Source organism: Leopardus geoffroyi, chromosome B4 (assembly GCF_018350155.1).
Source record: "Leopardus geoffroyi isolate Oge1 chromosome B4, O.geoffroyi_Oge1_pat1.0, whole genome shotgun sequence".
Taxonomy (NCBI): Eukaryota; Metazoa; Chordata; class Mammalia; order Carnivora; family Felidae; genus Leopardus; species Leopardus geoffroyi.
The window spans coordinates 29,623,385-29,649,841 of record NC_059341.1 but is presented as its reverse complement, the minus strand read 5'-3'; the positions used below and the strand labels follow the sequence as shown (position 1 = coordinate 29,649,841).

Sequence of the window (26,457 nt, the reverse complement as noted above, 5' to 3'; positions counted from 1 at the left end):
GGAAAAGCCTGAAGCCTCCACCAAAAAATAGTTAAAACTAATAAATTCAATAAAGTAGCAAGATATAAAAACAATATACGAAGGTCAGTTGCATTTACACATATTAACAATAGAGTAGCAGAAAGAAGTGAAATTAGGAAAACAATGTCTTTTACAATAGCATCCAAAGGAATAAAGTTCCTAGGAAGAAATGTAACCAAGGGGGTGAAATACCAGTACACTGAAAATTATAAGACATTTATTAAAGAAATAGAACACATAAATAAATGGAATTATAGTCCATGCTCATGGATTATATGAATTAATATTGTTAAAATGCCTATACTACCAAAAGCAATGTAGAGATTGAATGCAATCCTTATCAAACTTCCAATGGTATTTTCACAGAAACAGAACAATCCTAAGAATTATATGGAACCACAAAACATCAAATATCCAAAGCAATCTTGAGAAAGAACAAAGGTAGAAGCACCACATTTCCTGATTCAAACTATACACAAAGTTATAGTAATCAAAACACTATTGCTATAAGGACAGACACATAAATCAATGGATCAGAATAGAGTTCCCAGAAATAAACCCATGCAAACATGGTAAATTAATGTATGATGAAGGAACCAAAAATATTCGATATAGTCTATTCAAAAAATGGTGATGGGAAAACTGGACAGTCATATGCAAAAGAATGAAACTGTGCCACTGTCTTTCACCATATACAAAAATAAAGTCAAAGTGTGTTAAAGACTTGAGTGTAAGACCTGAAACCATAAAACCACTAGAAGTAACCATAGGTGGAAAGCTCCTTGACACAATTCTTGGTGATGATTTTTGAATTTGACACAAAAAGTAAAGGTAACCAAAGGAAAAATAAACAAGTGGGACTAAATCAAGCTCAAAAACTTCTGCTTAACAAAGGAAACCATCAACAAAATGAAAAGGCAATGTATAGAATGGGGAAAAATATTTGTAAGTCATATATCATATGAAGGGTTAATTTCAAAAATATAAAGAACTCATACAACTTAATAGCAAACAATCAAACAACCCAATTAAGAAATGGGCAGAAGATCTGAATAGATATTTTTTTCCAATAGAAGTAATACAGATGGCCAACAGGTACATAAAAAGGTAATCATCAGGTGAATGCAAATCAAAACTACAAAGAGATAACACTTCACATGTTTTAGAATGGCTATTATAAAAAAGACATGAAATAAGTGTTGGTAAGGATGTGGAGAAAAGGGAACCCTTGCATACTGTTTTGTTTTTTGTTGTTTGTTTTTTGCTTTTTTGTTTGTTTGTCTTTCTGTTCTCAAGTTACCTAACATACAGTGTAGTCTTGGCTTCAGGCATAGTTTCCAGTGATTCATCACTTACATATAACACCCAGTGCTCATCTGAACAAGTGCCCTCCTTAATGCCCATAACCCATTTTCCCCACCTTGGACCCCTATCAACCCTAAGTTTGTTCTCTGTATTTAAGAGTCTTTTATGATTTGCCTCCCTCTCTGTTTTTATCTTATTTTTCCTACCCTTCCCCTATGATCATCTGTTAACTTTCTCAAATTCCACATATGAGTAAAATCATATGATATATGTCTCTCTCTGACTGACTTATTTCGCTTAGCACAATACCCTCCAGTTCATCCACATTGGTGCAAATGGCAAGATGTCATTCTTTTTCAAGATGAGTAGTATTCCATTGAATATGTATGCCAATTCTTAATCCATTCATCAGTTGATGGGCATTTGGGTTCTTTTCATACTTTGGCTATTGTTGATAGTGCTGCTATAAACACTGGGGTAAATGTACCCCTTTGAATCAGCACTCCTGTATCCTTTGGATAAATTCCTAGTAGTACAATTCCTAGTAGTGCAAATCCTAATAGTGAAATTGATGGGTCACAGGGTAATTCTATTTTTAATGTTTTGATACTCCATACTGTTTTCTGGAGTGGCTGCACCAGTTTGCATTCCCACCAACAGTGCAAGAGTATTCCCCTTTCTCCACATCCTCACCAACATCTGTTGTTGCCCGAGCTGTTAATTTTAGCCATTTTGACAGGTGTGAGGTGGTATCTCACTGTGGTTTTGATCTCTATTTCCTTGATGATGAGTGATGTTGAGCATCTTTTCATGTGTCTGTTTGCCATCTAAATGTCTTCTTTGGAAAAGTGTTCATTCATTGTTTTTGCCCATTTCTTCACTGGATTATCTGTTTTTTGGGGTGTTGAGTTTGGTAAATTCTTTATAGATGTTTGATACTAACCCTTTATCTCATATGTCATTTACAAATATTTTCTCCCATTCCACCAGTCGCCTTTTAGTTTTGTTGATTGTTTCCTTTGCTTTGCAGAATATTTTTACCTTAATGATGTCCCAATAGTTCATTTTTGCTTTTATTTTCCTTGCCTTCTGAGACATGTCTAGTAAGAAGTTGCTGCAGCCAAGGTCAGAGAGGTTGTTGCTTGTTTTCTCCTGTAGTACTTCGGTGGATTCCTGTCTCACATTTAGGTCTTTCATTCATTTTGAATTTATTTTTATGTATGGTGTAAGAAAGTGGTCTAGGTTCATTCTTCCACATGTTGCTGTCCATTTCTCCCAACACCATTTGCTGAAGAGACTATATTTTTCCATTGGATACTCTTTCCTGCTTTGTCAAAGATTAGTTGGCCATATATTTGTGGGTCCATTTATGGGTTCTCTATTCTACTCTATTAGTCTATTTGTCTGTTTTTGTGCCAGTACCATACTGCCTTGATGAGTACAGCTTTGTAATACAGGCTAAAGTCCAGGATTGTGATGCCTCCAGCTTTGGTTTTCTTTGTCAACATTACTGTGGTGAATTAGGGTTTTTTGTGATTCCATACAAATTTTCGGATTGTTTGTTCTAGCTCTGTGAAGAATGCTGCTGCTATTTTGATTGGGATTTCATTAAATGTGTAGATTCCTTTGGGTAGTATGGACATTTTAACAAAATTTGTTCTTCCAATCCATTAGCCTTAAATGTTTTTCCATTTCTTTGTGTCTTCTTCAATTTCTTTCATACGCTTTCTATAGTTTTCATCACACATATCTTTTACCAGTTTAGTTAGGTTAATTCCTAGGTATTTTATGGTGTTTGATGCAATTGTAAATGGGATCAATTTCAAGATATGTCTTTCTCTTGTTTCATTTTTGGTGTATAGCAATGCGACCAATTTCTGTACATTGATTTAATATCCTGCAGCTTTGCTGAATTCTTATAACAGCTCTAGAAGTTTTTGGTGGAGTGTTTCAGGTTTTCCATGTAGAATATCATGCTAAGAGTCGAAGTTTGACTCTTTCTTTGCCATTTTGAATGCCCTTTATTTCGTTTTGTTGTCTGATTGCTGATGCTAGGACTTGAAATAATGTTGAACAATAATGGTGAGAGTAGATATCCCTCTCGTGTTCCTGATCTCAGGGGGAAAGCTCTCAGTTTTTTCCCATTTGGGATGATATTAGCTGTGGGCCTTTCATATATGGCTTTTAGGATAAGGTATGTTCCTTCTATCCCAACTTTCTGAGGGTTTTTATTAAGAAAAGATGCTGTATTTTGTCAAATTCTTTTTCTGCATCTATTGACAGCATCATATGGTTCTTATTCTTTATTCTATCAAAGTGATGTATCATGCTGATTGATTTGTGAATATTGAACCAACCCTACAGCCCAGAAATTAATCCCACTTGATCATGGTGAATAATTCTTTTAATATACTGTTGAATTCAATTTGCTAGTATCTTGTGGAGAATTTTTGCATCCGTGTTCCTCAGGGACCTTAGCCTATAATTCTTTTTAGTGGGGTCTTTGTTTTTGGAATCAAGGTAATGCTGGCTTCATAGAATGATGGGGCGCCTGGGTGGCTCAGTCAGTTAAGCATCCAACTTTGGCTCAGGTCATGATCTCATGGTCCGTGAGTTTGAGCCCTGTGTCGGGCTCTGTGCTAACAGCTTAGAGCCTGGAGCCTGCTTCAGATTCTGTGTCTCCCTCTCTCTCTGCCCCTCCCCTGCTTGCACTCTGTCTCTGTCTCTCTCAAGAATAAATATTTTAAAAATTAAAAAAAAAGAATGAGACTGGAAGCTTTACTTCTGTTTCTATTTTTTTTTTTTTTTTGCAACAATTTGAGAATAGGTATTAACTCTGCTTTAAATATCTTGTAGAATTCCCCTGGGAAGTCATCTGGCCCAGGACTCTTATGTGTTGGGAGATTTTTAATAACTGATTTAATTTCTTTGCTGGGTATGTGTCTGTTCAAACTTTTCCTTTCTTCCTGTTTGAGTTTTGGTAGTGTGTGAATGTTTAGAAATTTGCCCATTTCTTCCAGATTTTCTAGTTTGTTCGCATATAATTTTTCATAGTATTCTCTAATAATTGTATTTCTGTGGTGTTGGCTGTAATCTCTCCTCTTTCTATCATGATTTTATCTATTTGGGTCCTCTGTCTTTTCTTTTTGAGAAGTCTGGCTGAGGGTTTATCAATTTTGTTTATTCTTTCAAAAATCAGATCTTAGATGCATTGATCTGTTCTACTATATCTGTTCTAGTATATTCTACTATATTGTTTATTTCTGTTCTAATCTTTATTATTTCTATTCTGCTGGGTTTGTTTGGGCTTTATTTGCAGCTGTCTTTCTAGCTCCTTTAGGTGTAAGCTTAGGTTGTGTATTTGGTACCTTTCTTGCTTCTTGAGATAGACCTGAATTGCAATGTATTTTCCTCTTAGGACTGCCTTTGCTACATCCCAAAGGGTTTGCACTATCGTGTTTTCATTTTCATTTGCTTCCATATATTTTTAAATTTCTTCTTTAATTTCACGGTAGACCCATTCCTTCTTAAGTAGGAAGTTCTTTAACCTCCATGTATTTGGGGACTTTCCAAATTTTTTCTTGTGGCTGATTTCAAGTTTCATAGTGTTGTTCAGTGTTGTGATCTGAAAATATGCATGGTATGATCTCAATCTTTTTACACTTCCTGAGGGCTGTTTTGTGACCCAATATGTGATCTATTTTGGAGAATGTTCCATGTGCACTAAAGAAGAATGTGTATTCTGTTGCTTTAGAATGAAAATTTCTGAATATATCTATTAAGTCCATCTGGCCCAATGTGTCATTCAGAGCCATTGTTCCCTTACTCTCTGCCTAGATGATCTGTCCATTGTTGTAAGTGGAATATTAAAGTCCCCTATAATCATGATACTATTATCTATACATTTAGTTATGTTTGTGATTGATTTATATATTTTGGTGTCTTACGTTGGGGCATAAATTTTTACAATTGTTGGCTCTTCTTGATGAATAGACCCCTTAATTATGATAGAATGCCCTTTTTCATCTCTTGTTAGACTCTTTGTTTTAAAATCTAGTTTGTCTGGGGGCACCTGGGTGGCTCAGTTGGTTAAGTGTCTGACTTCAGCTCAGGTCATGATCTCATAGCTTGTGAGTTTGAGCCCCGCGTCAGGCTCTATGCTGACAGCTCGGAGCTTAGAGCCTGCTTTGGATTCTATCTCCGTCTCTCTGATCTCCCCAACTTGCTCTCTGTCTCTGTCTCTCTCTCAAAAACAAATAAACATTTAAAAATAAATAAAATAAAATCTAGTTTGTCTAATAGAAGCATGGCTACTCCATCTTTCTTTTGATATCTGTTAGCATGACAGATGGTTTTCCATCCCCTCACTTTGAATCTGCAGGTGTCCTGAGGTCTAAAATGAATCTCCTGGGGCGCCTGGGTGGCGCAGTCGGTTAAGCGTCCGACTTCAGCCAGGTCACGATCTCGCAGTCCGTGAGTTCGAGCCCTGCGTCAGGCTCTGGGCTGATGGCTCAGAGTCTGGAGCCTGTTTCCGATTCTGTGTCTCCCTCTCTCTCTGCCCCTCCCCCGTTCATGCTCTGTCTCTCTCTGTCCCAAAAATAAATAAACGTTGAAAAAAAAATTAAAAAAAAATAAAAAAAATAATAAAATGAATCTCCTGTAGGCAGCATATAGATGGATCTTGTATTTTTTATTCATTCTGATACCCCATGTCTTTTATTGGGCATTTAGTACATTTACATTCAGAATGATTATTGAAAGATACAGATTTAGTGCCACTGTTATCTGTGGGCTTTGTGTTTGTGGAGATGTCTCTGGTCCTTTGTAGTCTTTGCTGCTTTCCACTCACAGAATCCCCCTTAGAATCTCCTGCAGGGCTGGTTTAGTGGCCATGAACTTCTTTAGCTTTTGTTTATCTGGGAAAGCCATTATTTCTCCTATTCTGAATGATCACCTTGCTGGATGAAGGATTCTTGGATGCATATTTTTCTTATTTAGCACATTGAATATTTCCTGCCACTCCCTTCTGGCCTGCCAAGTTTCAGTGGAGAGGTCTGCTATTACCCTTATGTGTCTATCCTTGCAAGTTAAGCCCATTTGTCCCTAGCTACTTTCAGAATTCTCTCTTTATCTTTGTATTTTGCCAGTTTCACTATATGTCATGGTGTTGACCTGTTTTTGCTGATTTTAAAGGGAGTTTTCTGTACCTCTTGGACTTGAACGCCTGTTTCCTTCCCCAGATTAGGAAGTTCTCAGCTATAATTTGTTCAAATAAACCTTCTGCCCCTTTCACTGTCTCTTCTTCTGGAACTCCTATGATACAGATACTATTTCATTTCATGGAATCACTTCTAATTCTCCCTTCATAATCTAGTAATTTCCTTTCCCTCTTTTTTTCAGCTTCATCATTTTCCATATTTTTATCATCTAGTTCATCTATTTTTTCCTCTGCTTCTTCCATCCTGTCACTGTATCTAGTTTATTTTGTATCTCATTTACAGCATTTCTTAATTCATTGTGGCTATTTCTTAGGTCTTTGATATCTTCAGCAATAGATTCTCTGCTATCTTCTATGCCTTTTTCAAGCCCAGCTATTAGTCTTATGACTGTTATTCTAAGTTCTTAGATATATTGTTTATACCTGTTATGAGCACTTCTCTGGCTGTCATTTCTTCCTGGATTTTCTTTTGAAGAGAATTCTTCCTTTTTGCCATTTTGGATAGGTTTCTGTCTTTTATATATTTTAATAGCTTGTTATGAATCCTGTGCCTGCAAGTACTACTGTATTAAAAAGGGGCCATACACTGTCCATGGCCTGGCACTTCAGGAAGTGTTTTTGGAGTGTGTTGCATGCACTCTGTTGTTACTTTTTGGCTGCTCTCTCCCACTTGTCAGTCCTCTGCAAAGTTCCTCTTTGCTTGTAGTGGTGGAGTGTTTGTACCTTCCACCAAGTGTGTTTTGAAGTAAAGGAGGGGGGGAAGCTTGATCACATACAAAGAGAAAAATGAAAGTGGAAAAAAAGAGACCAAGCAGACAGTAAAACAAACAAACAAACAAACAAACAAACAAATCAGGCTTAATCCAGAGAGAGAGAAAGGAAAATAAAGAAGATACAGAAAAGGTATAAAAAGAATAAAGTAAAATGCCTGATTAAAAAAACAAAACAGAAAAAAAAAATATATATATATGATAAAAATTGATCAAAACCAAATCAGAAACTATAAGCCTGATTCCAACAGAAAAAAGAAGAAGAGGGTAGAAGGAAAATGAAAAGGAAAGGGAAAGAAAGGGAACGGAGGAAAGGAAAGGAAAGGAAAGGAAAGGAAAGGAAAGGAAAGGAAAGGAAAAAGAACAAGAAAAGGAAAGGAAAGGAAAGAACAAAAAGAAAGGAAATTAAAGGAAAAGATAAGAAGAAGACAGACTAACAGACAAAAACCAAAACCAATTATCTGTTGCTAACTGGGTCCTGTGGCTGTGCTGGCTGGTGCAGTCTTCCTCCAGTAGATAAACAGTTGCCAGGCACAGAGGAGGGGGGTTTGGTGTAAGTTGGTCCCGCCTCCACTGGGGCCCACTTGTGCTGCTCCCTGAAGTCTCACTGTGTTCCTGTTGAGGAGAAAAATAGCAACACCACAATCTCTCTGCCCCAGACCAGATGTCTCAAACCACACTGTTCAGGCAGCCCTTACAGAGTAGCGCAGGCAGTGGGCTTACCCTGCTCCAACAGTCTCCCGTGCCTGCTAAGTCCTCAGTTGGGATTCTAAACCTGATGTCTAAACCTATGTAGATCCTGTTCTGGTGGTGTAGTGCCCCCACCTTAGTCCCGCCAATAAAAGGCCTTTGGCTGGCGCCTGCATTGTCTTTTCTCCTTGGGGAGGCAATAAACCCTCTTCCCACAGCACTAGAGGAAGGGAACTGTTCTCTCCCGGTGCACTCCTGAGATGGCTGCTGTCGCCCAAGGTTGGCATCCTCCCATCAGGCACAAGCACACGCAGTGGCTTCAGTCTGGAGAGTCATACACTTTTGACAACTCTGATCTTCAGCTCCTGAGGCTGTTTGCAAAATAGAAATTAGTACTCTCTGATTTCTTGTTCTCTAGTCGATGGTCCAGAGAAGTTTTCCTTACACTAACTCAAAACAGCAATTCCACAACCTCTCTACCTTTGCCTTTGTCTCTCCACAGAATGAGTTTCCTCCCCTCCGTGCCTATTCCATTTTCTCCCCCAATTCACATACATGCACCTCGATCCCACCAAGCTATCTCCCTCCACCTGTGGAGATCCTTCTGCCACCCTGCAGATTGATTTCCTGGGTGTTTCCAAGTGATGTGACCTCAATACAGCTGTGTTTGAGGGATGAGAGAAATCCCATCTCCAACTTCTCCACCATCTTAACTCCTCTCCTTGTGTACTGTTCATAGAAATGTAAATTGGTACAACTACTATAGAAAACTGTATGGAGGTTCTTCAAAAGATCAAAAATAGAACTAGCATATGTTCCAACAATTCCACTTCTAGGTATTTTTCCAAAGGAAACAAAATAGTAACTCAAAAAGATATCTGAATTCCCTTGTTCACTGTAGCATTAATTACAATAGTTAAGACATGGAAACAATCTAAGTGGCCATCAATAGATGAATGGATTTTAAAACTGTGACTTACACATATATAGGAATATTATCCACACATAAAAAGAAGAAAATCCTGCCTTTTGTGACAACCTGCATGCAATAAGGGGTTATGCTAAGTGAAGTAAGTCAGAGAAAAAGACAAATACTATATGATTTCACTTATAGGTAGAGCTAAAAAAAAAAAGGAGGAGGAGGAGGAGGGGGAAGAAGAAGAAGAAGGAGAAGAAGAAGAAGAAGAAGAAGAAGAAGAAGAAGAAGAAGAAGGAAGAGGAGGAGGAGGAGGAGGAGAAGAAGAAGAAGAAGAAGAAGAAGAGGAGGAGGAGGAGGAGCACCACCACACAGAACAGACTGGTGGTTGCCAGAACCGGAACAAGGGCAAATGGGTGAAAATGGTCAAAAGGTACACATGTCCAGTTATAAAATAAATAAGTCCTGGGGATATAATGTACCACATGGTGATTATAGTTAATTATACTATATTATATACCAGAAAGTTGCTAAGAGAGTAGACCTTAAAAGTTCTCAGCATAAGAAATAAATTGTATCTATGTGTGGTGATAGATGTTAATTCTGCATACTGTGGTGATCATTTCACAATATACAGCTAACCCTTCAACAATGTGGGGGTTAGGGGCTCTGACCCCCCCCCCATACAGTAAAAATCAATGTATAATTTTTGACTCCCCTAAACCTGAACTACTAACACCCTGTTTACCAGAAGCCTTGCTGATAGCTAATACAGTTGATTAACAGATACCTTGTATGTTATATGTACTTTCTACTGTACTCTTATAAAGTATGACAAAGAAAAATGTTATTAAGGAAATCATAAGGTACATTTATAGTACTATATTTGAAAAAAATCTTCATGTAAGTGGACCTGCATGAACATAGACCCTTATGTTGTTCAAGAGTCAACTATACACATACATTGAATCATTATGTTGTCCTCTTGAAAGTAATATAATATCACATGTCAATTATATCTCAATAAAAAGAACCCTAAATCATAAAAGATAAGAATGGGAATTAAAACTGAAACTAGGGGCGCCTGGGTGGCGCAGTCGGTTAAGCGTCCGACTTCAGCCAGGTCACGATCTCGCGGTCCGTGAGTTCGAGCCCCGCGTCAGGCTCTGGGCTGATGGCTCAGAGCCTGGAGCCTGTTTCCGATTCTGTGTCTCCCTCTCTCTCTGCCCCTCCCCCGTTCATGCTCTGTCTCTCCCTGTCCCAAAAATAAATAAACGTTGAAAAAAAAAATTAAAAAAAAAAAAAACCTGAAACTAAATATAAGTAAATAAACCTACTGGCATAAGTAAGAAAACAATAATGCAAGTAAATCAATAAAGTGTTTGAAATATACACTTACTCCTGCACAAAACAGTGGAGGGGTAAAGTGTAAACAAATCACAAATCTTGTTTAGTAAGCTTATTTTTCTAGTGTTTTCTCTAGTGCTCTGCATTCTGAAACAATTTAAGAAGCACTAAAATATAGATCAAATGATTAAATATATTGATGTTGTGTAGATTGATTCACACTTCAGAAGGCAGGACATACACACGTGAAATAGAGAAAGGAAAGAACAGGTCTTGAAGGGATAGATTGGAATTGAATATTTCTGTGAGAAATAATGATTTCTAAATATTTCTATGAATATGCATATTCATGTATATGTTCACATGTATATGTACGTAAGCATAGGTGAGTATGGCTATGCCTATATATAATATATGTACATGTATGTTAATATGAATATGTGTTTACACTGAAGCATTTTTAACAGCCAAATTCCCATGTGTGATCTTTTAGGCCCAACCTTAGACAATTGCAAAGGCCTTATCTGGCAGTTGTCATGGGGGGGAATCTTCAGATTCCACGCTAGACTTGATTCACAGCCAGTGAAGTGTAGACATTGGCAGTGGTTGCAGTCAAAGACTAAGTCCCATACAACTGGAAATATCTGCATTACTAATCCATGTGCCTCAATTTTGAGGCATTTTTATGCATGGAGGATTCAGCTAAGATACTGTACTGTTCATATGCTTCTACATAGTTTGGTTTTTCATTATCATTTCATTGTAGACATTTTTATTAGTTTTGATAGCTTTCACTTCTTTTATTCCTTGCCCTCTCACCACTAACTCACTTCAGCCTCCAAGTCTATACAACAGGAAGAGCCTTTTGTTTGAAACTTCTTTGGTTGTAAGATGATCTTCTCACAACCTACCCCTGCCAGCACTGATATTCTGATTCTCCAATGCTGTTCTATGGAGGAAAACGGAAAGCTGATGTAACTGGAAACTTTTCTTGTTTAGACTCTTTCTAATAAATTACAGTAACAGAATAAATGCTTAATTTCACTTTCAATTTGGCTTGCTATCTTAACTAACCAACTTAAAAACAGGTAGCTCTCTCCTTACAAATTAGTGCAGACAGCAATGTGGTCAATTAAGCACAATTCCCTTCTAGAAGGATCATTAGTGAATCCTCAGGGCTCCATAAAGTGATACTACTAGGTCATGTGCAAGAGTCAGAGGGTCCCATAGGGCACATGACAGTTCAGGTCAGGATGTCTCAGGATGTGCTAGCGGACTCTGGAGCATGCTTTAAGAGAGTGCTATTTTATTATTTACTTTTAATTTCTGAGAGGGAACAATGGTTCTTCTATTTATTTCCTTTTTTTTTGGCTAAGATACCCAGTGGGTAGGTAGAATTAAACATCCAATAGAGGAATTTTGATAAAGCTGGAGAAGCAAGACCTTAGCTATTACTTATAGTTTTACCAGCTATGGAACCAAAAATTGAAGACCCTGCATGCTGAGTTGTACCCAATGAATATTATTAGTTCTACTGTAGTGGGAGCTGATGGGCAGTTTATGATGCAGAGATTTACTGAGATTCATGCTTTAACAAAAGAATGTAGAGTCCTGAGAACCACTTTGTCCAGTGACCTGAAGAAACTTTTAAGACTTGGATAAGTCATCTTCATGTTTAAAGAAGTAACATTTTTTTTTAATTTTTTTTTAACGTTTATTTTATTTTTGGGACAGAGAGAGACAAAGCATGAACAGGGGAGGGGCAGAGAGAGAGGGAGACACAGAATCGGAAACAGGCTCCAGGCTCTGAGCCATCAGCCCAGAGCCCGACGCGGGGCTCGAACTCACGGACCGCGAGATCATGACCTGGCTGAAGTCGGACGCTTAACCGACTGCGCCACCCAGGCGCCCCAAGAAGTAACATTTTTAAAGAAGTAATCATGTTGTACTCATTTTTCTCTGACTTATTTTGCTTAGCAAAATAGCAAGATTTCATTCTTTTTGATGGTTCCGTAATATTCCATTGTATGTGTGTATATACATATATATAGATATACATATATATATGTATATATATGTGTATACATCTGTGTATGTGTGTGTACACACACACACACACACACACACACACACACACAAACACACCATCTTCTTTTTCCCATTCATTAGTCTATGGACATTTGAGCTCTTTCTGTAGTTTGGCTATAGTTGATAATACTGCTACAATCATAGGGGTGCATGTGCCCCTTTGAATCTATTTTTGTATCCTTTGGGTAATACTTAGTAGTGCAATTGCTGGGTTATAGGGTAGTTTTATTTTTAACTTTTTTAGAAATTTCCATATTATTTTCCAGGTTGTCTACACCAGTTTGCATTCATATGTGGAATTTAAGAAAGAAAACAGATGAACATATGGGACTGGAAAAAAAGAGAAAGGGAAGCAAACCATAAGAGACTCTTAACTATAGAGGGTTGTAGAGGGAGGTGGGTGGAGGATGGGCTAAATGGGTGATGGATATTAAGGAGAGCACTTGTTATGATGAGCACTGAATGTTATTGTAAGTGATGAATCACTAAATTCTACTCCTGAAACCAATATTACACTATGTATTAACTAACTAGAATTTAAATAAAATTTTGAAAAAAAATAAAGTAGTCAAGTAATATTGTTGGTTTCCTAATACAAAAAAAACCCTTTCTCAGAGAGTTTTGACAATGGATACATTGCACAAGGAGATGGAAGAAAGGGGTATGAAAAAAACACAGACATTCAAGACTCTCTCCTTCCTCAGCTGGGTACTGTTTTGGATTTCACAGATGACTCATTCTTGCCCTTGTAAAACATGTTTTAACTATAATTGAAGAGGCTATAGTGATTTCATGAACCGCCCGTTGTACTTAGGATATACAATAAAGGTATGAGGATAGTAGATGATATTACTTTTTACCAGACTCAAAATTCTGGGTTCATTTGTGCCGCTATTGCTGGACATTAAGCTCAGTTAAACAAAGTTTCAAGGTCACGGCAATTAGTCTATGATATTATCTGGATCTTAACTGGAAAATTTCTGGACAAGTAATAGTGGATACTGCCAAGACAGCAATGATTGACCATAAGAGAGAGTGATATAAAAATGGTAATCTAGTAAACACTCCTGGACCATTGAGGCAAAGGTTTTAAAGAGATCAAAGAGTGTGTTTATCCAAAAACAGGCTTAGTCTCAATAAGTAGACTAATGGGCTCTTTTCCTAGAACATTATGGCCAGGTAGTGGGATAAGAGAGGCTCAACAGACCCACTACTTATGCTAATGGATCCCTTGATTAATACAGGTGCTATGCTTCTGTTTTTCCCAGTGATCCTTGCCAAGAATCAGAGTGCTCCACCAACTATTACCAAGACATTATGGCTTTCAAAAATAAATAAGACAATGGGTTTTTCCAGGCCTCATGTACCCACAGTGGGGGAGGTGGGGAGGGAATATGAAGACTTCTGCTCTCATCATAGTTCAGTGGAGATGTGCAGGAAACTTTCATTTCTGGGCCTTTGAGATACTGGTGCATAGAAGACAATGATCTCCACAACGTTTGACACCAAGATGAGGGGGAAACCATAATGTTCATTGGCTTGGGGTCCAAAGCCACCACTAATAGGAAACTTACTCAAAATTCCACAATGATGTGTCCACTCAAGCCACCTCAAAACTCTACCCTCACTACTAAATGTATTGTCAGTATAGAAATATTATCTACATGAATGTCTACTTGATTTCACCCTAACCCTTGGTAGAAATTGCCACTTTAGCAAGACAGGTGGAAGACTGTGAAACTACCCCACTATTAGCATCTAGTACCTTGTTTCTTAAAAACATCCACCAGGGGAAACAAAATAAATAACTGCCCTTATTGATGAGCTTAATGAAGCAAAAATTCTTCCTGTGACTGCTTCTCCATTAAATAACTCAATATACCTTAGGTATATGTCCTTGTGTGCATAGAGACTCCAGTGATTATTCATAGCTCAGTGAGGTAGTACTGAGGCACTAGTTGCATCCAATATTATGACTGTCATGTAAGTTAATATCCATAGTGAAGGAATTTGGTATTCTGTAATAGACAGTACAGATACCCTATCCAGAAACTTTGTACACATAGATGATCAAGATAAATTTGTCATATGTGGATTGGATTGCAACCCACCACTAATATTCTTTCACAAGGCTCCATAAATCCTCCAACTATCTGTGTCAATAAACAGTTATGACCTAGAAATGTTCTAAACTCAGAGAGAGCACTAGGCTTCCATTCTATTAATACATCCAAGTGGACCCAGACAAGGGCACAACTTAATAAGGACCAGACATCCTATAGACCTACATGTGGCAACATAGCTGGACCATTAAAACAAACAAGGCACAGTTACCAAGTACCTAATAGAAATTCCTGGGCATAATCTGTAAGCAGCACAATGTCTCAACCCAGAGAACAAGACTACCAATCTTTGGCCCATTCTGCTTCAACGAATGAAAATGAGGCATAACTACTGGCAGAAATATTTGGCTACTTGCACTCTCATATTCCCCATGTGGGGTTTTTGATGACATTCATCTATTAGGTTACCTCAAAGGTCCCTCCTTTTAGTGGGGCCACAGCCAAGAGAATGTATTTGAAGCCTTCCAACAGGACTTGTAGGGTGCCTTTCCTCTAGGCTCCTCTGATCATTTGCTATGTGACTCACAGTTCTCAGTAACATCTCTGTTTACCAATTAGAGTTGTGGTAGAAGGCCTCTGCCACAGGTCAGAAACATCTACCACATCCTGCTGAAAGGCTTGCATCCTTTGCAAGAAAATTACTGGCCCATAATTGGCCTTGGTGTCTGAGTGTAGAACTTGTGATTGTGAAGTGATATTACAACCAGAAATTCCAAGGAAAAATTATGAAAGTTATGAAAGTTATGAAAAATTTGACTTTTGTTTTCTAATTATCTTAGGGTATTTACAATTAAGGTCAAAGGAACTACAAATGTCCCATAAAATATGATCTCAAACATATACTCATGAACCAAAGGGAAAAAATATTCTACTGAATTTAATTAAAATAATTTAGGGGCGCCTGGGTGGCGCAGTCGGTTAAGCGTCCGACTTCAGCCAGGTCACGATCTCCGGGTCCGTGAGTTCGAGCCCCACGTCAGGCTCTGGGCTGATGGCTCAGAGCCTGGAGCCTGTTTCCGATTCTGTGTCTCCCTCTCTCTCTGCCCCTTCCCCGTTCATGCTCTGTCTCTCTCTGTCCCAAAAATAAATAAACGTTGAAAAAAAAATTTTTTTTTAAATAAAATAATTTAAAGTTATCTTTAATTGTACTTACTAATGTTTCTTTCCCCTTTGGATGTTCTCTGTTTTTTTACTTGCATTTGTGTTTTTGATATTGAATCTTGGTTTTCATCAAGCACAAGATTTCCATCTGGTACTTCAAACTGAGCTACATAAAGAGACACATTTAGTTGAATAAATATAGAAACAGATCTGTTGTGAAACCCCTAACTTTCAAGTTTATAACAAGTATAAAGCAGAATTTATCCTCATTTCTATAAAGTCATAAATAAATTGCCATAATGTCAGATCTGACATGAAAATAGGAGAATTTTAATATATATGTATTAAAACTATCTCATAACTTCATTAATAATCCTTGGCATCAAATGTACTTTATGTTAATTTCTGTTAGGCATTTTATGCTTAAGTTAAAATTTATTCATAGGACAAGACATCAGCAAGATGGAGGACTAGCAAGGTCCAGGCCTTCATTCCCCCAAAAAACACTGAGTTAGCAACAGTGTACAAACCAAAACACCTTTTAGAGAACTATAAAAACCAGTTTGAAGCTGCTTTGCCCAAGTGAATTACTTACCAAGAAAAACTGCACCAAAAAGAATAACGAGGATTATGGCATTTTGCCCACTTTAGATGCACCCTTTCCCTGGTGCAGCATGTCACAATCACAGGGAAGCCTCCCAATTTCCAGCTTCTCTCTTGGGATGAAAAGAAAAAGGTGGAACTTGTACCTAACTTTGTGGAAAATCTGGGAGCACCTGAGTTACTGGTTTCTATCTTGCCTGACTTGAAACACTGATGGAAACAGCTGCATAGATAAATACCAGGTTGGAAGCTGCTGAAAACAAAGGTGAGTATCATGGCACATTAGAGGTATAGGATGTATGTAATTCTGCACATGACAGGGGAGCAAGAGATTACAGGAAGAAAAATACTACAGGAACCAAAACCAAAAACTCCTGAGAAGAAATAGGGGAGACCCTCTTAGGGAAATTATGAGAGTTAAAAGCAGCCATGAATAAAAGAGCATACACGAGCCCAGAGAATACACATACCCCAGAAAAGGTTTGAGAAGTCTCAGAACCTAACTGCAAGGCTGATTTGTCAAAGTATTTCCCTGCATGAAGCCAGTTTGTAAATACTGAGAGAGATGCTGTGCTTTCAAAATCATAAATCTCAACAAAAAATGACAAGACATACCACAACAAACAAACAACAACAAAAACATGCCGTAATGAAATAAGGAATATGATGCCTGAATAAAATTTAAATAGCAGCATTATCAACAACAGCCAAATTACAGAAAGAGCCCAAATGTCCATCGACTGATGAATGGATAAAGATTATGTGGTATGTGTATATATAATATTCCGTCATATATATATATATATATATATATATATATATATATATAATATATATATATTATAATATATATGACATATATATGGAATACACATGTATTACAATGGAATTATAATGGAATATATATGCATATATATATGCATATATATATATGCATATATATAACGGAATATTACTCAACCATAAAAAAGAATGAAATCTTGCCATTTCAATGACATGGATGGAGGCTAGAGAATATTATGCTAAATGAAATAAGTCAGTCAAAGAAAGACAAATACCATATGATTTCAGTCATATGTAAAATTTAAGAAACAGAAAAAATACACATAGGGAATAAAAGAGAGGAAAATCAAGAAACAGAGTCTTAACCATAGAGAACAAACCAGAGGGTTACCAGAGGGGAGGTGAGTAGGGGGAAGATGTATTAAATAGATGATGGGGATTAAGAAGTATATTTGTTGTGATGAGCACCAGGTGTTGTATGTAAATGTTGAATCACTAAATTCTACACATTAAACTAATATTACATTTAATGTTAACTAACTGGAATTTAAACAAAAACTTGGAAAAAATATCAACAAAAGTATATAAACTGTTTTTAAAAATTCTGGAGCTGAGCAATAAAATAACTGAATTGAAAAATTCACTAAAGGTGTTCAATAACAAATTTTCTCAGGAAGAAAAAGAATAGAAACCTGGAAGACAAGTCACTTGAAATTTCTGGAGTAAGGAGAAAAAAAAGGTGAAGAAACCATAAAGGATTTACCAGACACTATCAAGTTGACCAAGATATACAATATAGAAATCCCAGAGTGGAAGAGAGGGAATAAGGAGCAGAGACTTTATTTGAAGAAATAATGACCAAAAAAATCCCAAATTTGAGAAAAGAAATGGATGTACAAATTCAACCAGCTGAATGAACTCTAACTAGGAAAAACCCAAAAGACCAACACTGAAACACATTACAAACTGTTCAAAGACAAACACATGAAAAGATGCTCAACGTCATGCATCATCAGGGAAATACAAATCAAAACCACACTCAGATACCACCTCACACCAGTCAGAATGACTAAAATGAACAAATCAGGAGACTATAGATGCTGCCGAGGATGTGGAGAAATGGGAACCATCTTGCACTGTTAGTGGGAATGCAAACTGGTGCAGCCACTCTGGAAAACAGTGTGGAGGTTCCTCAAAAAATTAAAAATAGATCTACCCTATGACCCAGCAATAGCACTGCTAGGAATTTACCCAAGGGATGCAGGAGTGCTGATGCATAGGGGCACTTGTACCCCAATGTTTAGAGCAGCACTGTCAACAATGGCCAAATTATGGAAAAAGCCTAAATGTCCATCAACTGATGAACGGATAAAGAAATTGTGGTTTATATACACAATGGAATACTACATGGCAATGAGAAAGAATGAAATATGTAGCAACGTGGATGGAACTGGAGAGTGTTATGCTAAGTGAAATAGGTCATACAGAGAAAGACAGATACCATATGTTTTCACTCTTATGTGGATCCTGAGAAACTTAACAGAATACCATGGGGGAGGTAAAGGAAAAAAAAAGTTAGAGAAGGAGGGAGCCAAAACATAAAGAGACTCTTAAAAACTGAGAACAAACTGAGCATTGATGGGGGATGGGGGATGGGTACTGAGGAGGGCACCTGTTGGGATGAGCACTGGGTGTTGTATAGAAACAAATTTGACATAAATTTCATATTAAAAAAATACAAATACCAAGAGAGAATCTTAAAAGCAGCCAAAGAAAAACAATTTGCTACATACAAGGAAGCCTCTATAACTTTACACCAGTAGATTTCTCAGCAAGAACCTTGTAGGCCAGAAGACATTGGGATAAAATATTAAAAGTGCCAAAAGAAAATACTGTCAACCAAGCATACTATATTTGGCAAAGCTGTCCTTCAAAAATGAAGGGAAAATTAAGACTTACCCAGATAGCAAAAGCTGAGGAAGTTCCTAGCGCTAGACCTACCCAAACAGAAATGCTAAAGGGAAGTATTTCATGTTGAAATGAGAGGACATTAAATGGCACCACAAAGGTATATAATAATATATTTTTGCGTTTAAGGTAAATGTATGGACAAATGAAGACACCTATGTTATTTAAATTTTGATGCATAACTTAACTTTTAAATCTTATATAGAATTTAGAGAAAAGCATAAAAATAACTATAAATCTATGCTAATGGGCACACAATATTTAAAGATGTAATTTGTGATATCAATAAATAAAGTCAGGGGAGGAACATTAAAGGAGAACAGTTGTATGACTGAAGTATGTATGTGATTAAAATAAATTGTTTTAACTTTATGACGTTCAATGTAATCCATGGTAACCACAAATAAAACATTTATAGAATATACATGTTATATAATGAATGTTCATATCCTCCCAAACTCAGTGTTGAAGCCCTAACCCCAATGTAGTGCTTTGGAGATAGGGCTTAGGAAAGTAATTAAGGTTAGTGATAAGTCAAAGGTAAAGTCTTCATCTAACAGCATTAACATCTTAATAAGAAAAGACACCAGAGAGTGTGCACATATGCATGCTTGTGCCCTCTCACTCTTTCCATGTGTGCACAAATAAAAGATTATATGAATACACAGAAAATGGTGGACACTCCTGAGCCAAGAGAAGAGGTGAATAAAATCTATCTTACCAGCACCTTGATCTTGGACTTCCTCCTCCAGAACTGTAAGAAATAAGTCACTTTTTTAAGTGACCCTGTCTATGGTATTTAGTTACGGCAGCCTGAACAGACTCATACAGTACACAAAAGGAAATTAGAAAGAAAGCAAAGCCTGTCATTACAAAAAAAAAAAATTAATCAAATACAAAGGAAGACAGTAATATAGGAAAAGAGAAGCAAAAATATGCATGATACAGAAAACAGTTAACAAAATGGCAATAGTGTCTTTCCCTATCCAATTGTATACCATCTAACTGAATAGCCTAAAATAAATGCATGAATTTTTAGAAAAACACAACCTACCAAAGTAAATGGGTTAAACTTCCAAATCAAAAGATACAGAGTAGATGAATGTATAAAAACAAACTAAAACAAACCAAGACTCACATATATGGTGTCCATAAGAGGCTGTAGATCTAAGAAGAAAGGATAAGAACTATATGATCTGTCAATAGATGCAGAAAAAGCATTTGACAAAATACAGCATCCTTTCTTAATAAAAACCCTCAAGAAAGTTGGTATAGAAGGAATATACCTTAATATCATAAAAGCCATATATGAAAAGCCCACAGCTAATATCATCCTCAATGGGAAAAAACTGAGAACTTTCCCCCTGAGGTCAGGAACACAACAGGGATGTTCATTCTCACCACTGTTGTTTAACATAGTGTTGGAAGTCCTAACTTCAGCAATAAGACAAAATGAAATCAAAGGCAGCAAAATTGGAAAATAAGAAGTAAACCTTTCACTTTTTACAGATAACATGATAGCCTACATGGAAAATCAAAAAGACTCCACCAAAAGACTCCTAGAACTGATACATGAATTCAGCAAAGTCACAGGGTACAAAATCAATGTACAGAAATAGGTTGCATTTCTACACACCAGTAACGAAGCATTAGAAAGAGAAATAAAGAAACTGATCCATTTACAATTGCACCAGGAACCATAAAATACCTGGGAATAAACCTAACCAAAGAAGTAAAGGCTCTGTATGCTGAAAAACTATAGAAAACTTATTAAGGAAACTGAAGAAAACACAAATAAATGAAAAAAACATTCCATGCTCATGGATTGGAAGAATAAGTATTGTTAAAATGTCAATACTACCCAAAGCAATCTACACATTCCATGCAATCTCAATCAAAATTGCACTGGCATTCCTCTTAAAGGTAGAACAAACAATCCTAAAATTTGTATGGAACCACAAAATACCTCAAATAGCCAAAGTAATATGGAAGAAAACCAAAGCAGGAGGCATCACAATCCCAGACTTCATCATCTACTACAAAGCTCTAATCATCAAGACAGTATGGTGTTGACACAAAAGTATACACATAGATCAATGCAATAGAATAGAGAACCCAGAATTGGACCCACAAATGTATGGCCAATCTTTGTCAATCTTTGACAAAGCAGGAAATAGCATTCAATGGAAAAAAAGACAGTCTCTTAAGCAAATTGTGCTGGGAGAACTGGACAGCAACATGTAGAAGAATGAACCTAGACCACTTTCTTACACCATACACAAAAATAAATTCAAAATGGATGAAAGACCTAAATGTGAGACAGGAAACCATCAAAACCCAAGAGGAGAAAGCAGGCAAAAACATCTTTGACCTCAGCCACAGCAATTTCTTGCTTGACACATCTCCAAAGGCAAGGCAATTAAAAGCAAAAATGAACTATTGGGACCTCATCAAGATAAAAAGCTTCTGAGAGGAGAAGCCAAGATGGAGAATAGCATGAAGGTTTTTTTGTGTGTGTCTCGCATCCATGAAATACAGCCAGATCACTGCTAAACCATTCTGCATACCTAGAAAACTGATTTGAGGATTAACGCAACATATATGCGCAACCTGAACCACAGAACTCAGCAGGTACATGGTACAGAGAGGTGAACTGGGGGAGAGAAAAGCCACGGAGGGCAGGGAGCTGTTTTTGTGTGAGGAGAGAGAAGGGAGATGGGGTGGGGGGAGAATACAGGAAATGCTCCTCCCTCACCCAAGAACAGCTAGAGAGAAAGTAGAAAAGTGGTAACAGCCACAGGGACTGAACTAAAAGGGAGAAAGGAGAAATAAGAGGGTTTAATTCTATTAAGACTCTATAAACAGGGAGCCTGGGTGGCGCAGTCGGTTAAGCGTCCGACTTCAGCCAGGTCACGATCTCGCGGTCTGTGAGTTCGAGCCCCGCGTCAGGCTCTGGGCTGATGGCTCAGAGCCTGGAGCCTGTTTCCGATTCTGTGTCTCCCTCTCTCTCTGCCCCTCCCCCGTTCATGCTCTGTCTCTCTCTGTCCCAAAAATAAATAAACGTTGAAAAAAAAAAAAGACTCTATAAACAGGGTGGGGGGGCACAGAATCTGAAATCTGCAGTTTGATATCTGGCCGTGCTCTGGTGAGAAGGGCAAATCCCCAGGAGCAGAGTGAAGTCTGGGGGTCTTCAAGCCACATGAGGAGAGGCAGTTCCCCTGCTGGGAGGACATCTGGTAGAGTCTATGTGGTTTCCTCAAAGGCAAAGGCCCCAGTGGACCCAGGAGAACAACCACATTCACTGATGCTGAACAAGGTCTTTGGGGGTGAAGCCTTGTGCCAGATATGTGTTGTGATTTGCCATAATGCCTGAAACGCTGCTGCTACATGATCCTGTGAACTTTTTCTGGTGTGGGCTGGCACCCAGCCACAGTCTCTAGGTATTAGCAGCAGTATGGTCTGGCAAACATTCCTGGGTTCGGCCAGCACCTGGCCATTGCTCCTTGAGACCCTCCCACAGAGGGGCAAAAGGAATCAAAGCCTCAGTCCCTCAGATATAAGGTTTTGGGGAAAACAGCCACATCTGAGATAAAACTCGGCAGGGAGGTGCTGCCTGGGGTTTGGTCACAGACAGTGTCAAAGAGGGGAGTAGAAGCCAAAGACAAAGGACAGGTGCATGGTTGCAGATTGGGGAAAACAGAGTTCCAATACTAGAGACTGGGTAGCTGGGTGATGCCATTTTCAACCCTCCCGCACATGTGTATACACACCTATAAGCGCCACAACAATTCATACTAGTAAGCTAAGCAGTGCCATCTAGTGCAGAATGGAACCATTACATTAAGCCCTGCCCAACTGGGCCAACCTCACTCTTCAGGAACACGTCTCCGCAAATGCTTAGTTTATGGACTATAAAGCGCTTCATAGTTTGACTTCTAGGGGAAAACAAAGTAATTTCAAACAAAGTAATTTCAGTCTGTTCACTGGTCCATCTATTCAATTTTTTTCTTTTTTCTCTTTTTTATTTCTTTTTTATTGAATACAGAAAGAGAAAAAAATTATTTTTATTTTCAATTTTTGTTAAAAATATTTTTCATTTTTTTCTACTATAATTTTACTTTTTGTAAATTTATTCAAATTCTATTTAATTTCTATCATTTCATTTTATTCTATTTCAGTTTATTCATTTCTTCAAATTTTCAAATGATTTCTTTTTCTTTTCTTTCCCCTTTTTTCTCCAATTAAGCCCCTTTCAACGCCCAGACAAAAACACACCTAGGATCTAGCATCATCTTTTTGATTATTGTGTGTGTGTGTGTGTGGTTTTTAATTTTTTAATTTAAAATTTTTTTAATTTTAATTTTTTTTTAATTTTTTACCTCCTTAATTCCTTTTCTCCCTTCAAAATGATGAAACGAAGGAATTCACCCCAAAAGAAAGAGCAGGAAGAAACAACAGCCAGGGAATTACCCAACACAGATACAAACAAGATGTCTGAAACAGAATTTAGAATCACGACAATAAGAATACTAGCTGCAGTTGAAAATAGATTAAAATCCCTTTCTGCAGAGATAAAAGAAGTAAAAGCTAGTAAGGATGAAATAAAAATGCTATAACTGAGCTGCAATCTCGAAAGGATGCCACAGTGGCAAGGATGGATGAGGCAGAGTGATACAGAAGAAAAACTTATGGAGAACAATGAAGCAGAAAAAAGAGGGAGACTAAGGCAAAAGAGCACGATTTAAGAATTAGAGAAATCAGTGACTCATTAAAAAGGAACAACAGCAGAATCATAGGGGTCCCAGAAGATAAAGAGAGAGAGAAAGGGACAGAAGGGTTGTGTGGGCAAATCATAGTGGAGAATATTTCTAACCTGGGGAAAGACATAGACATCAAATTCCAGGAAGCACAGAGGACTCCCATTAGGTTCAACAAAATCCAACTATCAACAAGGCATATCATAGTCAAATTCACAAAATACTCAGGCAAGGAAAGAATCATGAAAGCAGCAAGGGGAAAAAGTCATTAACCTACAAGGGAAGATACATCCAGTTTGCATCAGATCTATGCACAGAAACTTGGCAGGCCAGAAAAGAGTGGCAGGATATATTCAATGTGTTGAATCAGAAAAACATGCAGCCAAGAATTCCATACCCAGCAAAGCTGTCATTCAAAATAGAAGGAGAGATTAAATTTTCCCAAACAAAAATTAAAGGAGTTTGTGACCACTAAACCAGCCCTGCAAGAAATTTTAATGGGGACTCTCTGACGGGAGAAAACATGAAAACAAACAAACAAACAAACAAACAAACACCAAAAGCAACAAACACTAGAAAGGACTAGAGAATACCACCAGAAGCTCCAACTCTACAAGCATCATAATGGCAATAAATTCATATCTTTAATTACTCACTCTAAATGTCAATGGACTAAATGCTCCAATAAAAATACATAGGGTAACAGAATGGCTAAGAAAACAAGATCCATCTATATGCTGTTTACAAGAGACCCACTTTAGACCTAAAGACACCTTCAGATTGTAAGTAATGGGGTAGAGAACCATCTATCATGCTAATGTTCAACAAAAGAAAGCCAGAGTAGCCATACTTATATCAGACAATCTAGACTTTAAAATACTGTATCAAGAGATGAAGAAGGGCATTATATCATAATTACAGGGTCTATCCATCAAGAAGACCTAACAATTATAAACATTTATGCTCTAAATGTGGAATAACCAAATATATAAATCAATTAATCACAAACAAAAAGAAACTAATTGATATTAATACCATAATAGTAGGGGACTTCAACACCCCATGTAAAACAATGGACAGATAATCTAATCAGAAAATCAACAAGGAGACAATGGCTTTGAATGACACATTGGACCAGATGGACCTAACAGATATATTCAGAACATTTCATCCTAAAGCAGAATATACATTCTTCTCCAGTGCACATGGAATGTTCTCCAGAATAACCCACATACTGGGACACAAATCAACCCTCAACAAGTACAAAAAGATCAAGATCATACCATGCCTATTTTCAGACCACAACCCAATGAAAGTCAAAATCAACCAGAAGAAAAAATTTGGAAAGTTAACAAATACTTGGAGACTAAAGAACATCCTACTAAAGAATGAATGGGCTAACCAGGAAGTTAAAGACGAAATTAAAAAGTACGTGGAAGCCAATGAAAATGATAATACCACAACCCAAAACCCCTGGGACGCAGCAAAGGTTATCATAAGAAGAAAATATGTAACAATCTAGGACTTCCTAAAGAAGGAAGGTCTCAGATACACAACCTAACCTTACACATTAAAGAGCTGGAAAAATAACAGCAAATAAAACCCAAAACCAGAAGAAGACAGTAAATATCAAAGATTAGAGCAGAAATTAATGCTCTATTGAAACCAAAACAACAATAACAACAACAACAAAAAAAACACAGCAGAACAGATCAATGAAACCAGGAGCTGGTTCTTTGAAAGAATTAACAAAATTGATAAACCACTAGCCAGTTTGATCAAAAAGAAAAAGGAAAGGACCCAAATAAGTAAAATCAAGAATGAAAGGGAGAAATCACAACCAACACAGCAGAAATAGAAACAATAAGAGAATAGTATCAGCAATTATATGCCAATAAAATGGGCAATCTGGAAGAAATGGACAAATTCCCAGAAACATATACAGTACCAAAACTGAAACAGGAAGAAATAGAAAATTTGAACAGACCCATAACCAGTAAAGAAATCGAATTAGAAATAAAAAATTTCCCAAAAAACAAGAGTCCAGGGCCAGATGGCTTTCCAGGGGAATTCTGTGAAACATTTAAGGAAGACTTAACACCTATTCTCTTAAAGCTGTTCCAAAAAATAGAAATGGAAGGAAAACTTCCAAACTCTTTCTATGAAGCTAGCATTATCTTGATTCCAAAACCAGACAGAGACCCCACTAAAAAGGTGAACTATAGGCCAATTTCCCTGATGAACATGAATGCAAAAATCCTCAACAAGATATTAGCCAACTGGATCCAACAATACATTAAAAAATTATTCACCACGACCAAGTGGGATTTATAACTGGGATGCAGGGCTGGTTCAATATCCACAAAACAATTACTGAGATTCATCACATCAATGAAAGAAAGGACAAGAACCATATGATCCTCTAGATAGACACAGAGAAAGCATTTCACAAAATACAGCATCCTTTCTTGATAAAAACCCTCAAGAAAGTAGGGAGAGAAGGATCATACCTCGAGATCATAAAAGCCATATATGAATGACCCCATGCTAATATCATCCTCAATGGGGAAAACATGAGAGCTTTCCCCCTAAGGTCAGGAACAAGACAGGGATATCCAGTCTCACCACTGTTATTCAATATAGTATTGGAAGTCTTAGCCTCTGCAATCAGACAACACAAAGAAATAAATGACATCCAAATTGGCCAGGAGGAGGTCAAACTTTCACTCTTCACAGATGACATGATACTCTATATGGAAAACCCAAA

The 26,457-nt window shown here is 37.4% G+C and overlaps 1 protein-coding gene across 9 annotated transcripts in view; it reads right to left on the bottom strand.

Annotated features, from left to right (window-relative positions):
• The window catches only part of LOC123590304 (coiled-coil domain-containing protein 7-like), a 292,262-nt gene that overhangs the window by 165,723 nt on the left and 100,082 nt on the right, over nucleotides 1-26,457 (bottom strand). For all 9 annotated transcript variants that reach the window (XR_006708711.1, XM_045463300.1, XM_045463308.1 and 6 more), the window contains one exon: nucleotides 15,632-15,745. Coding sequence is in view for 8 of the 9 variants with exons in the window: in XM_045463300.1 (XP_045319256.1) it covers nucleotides 15,632-15,677 (46 nt within the window). In the remaining variant the exon portion in view is untranslated. The remainder of the gene's footprint in view (nucleotides 1-15,631; nucleotides 15,746-26,457) is intronic.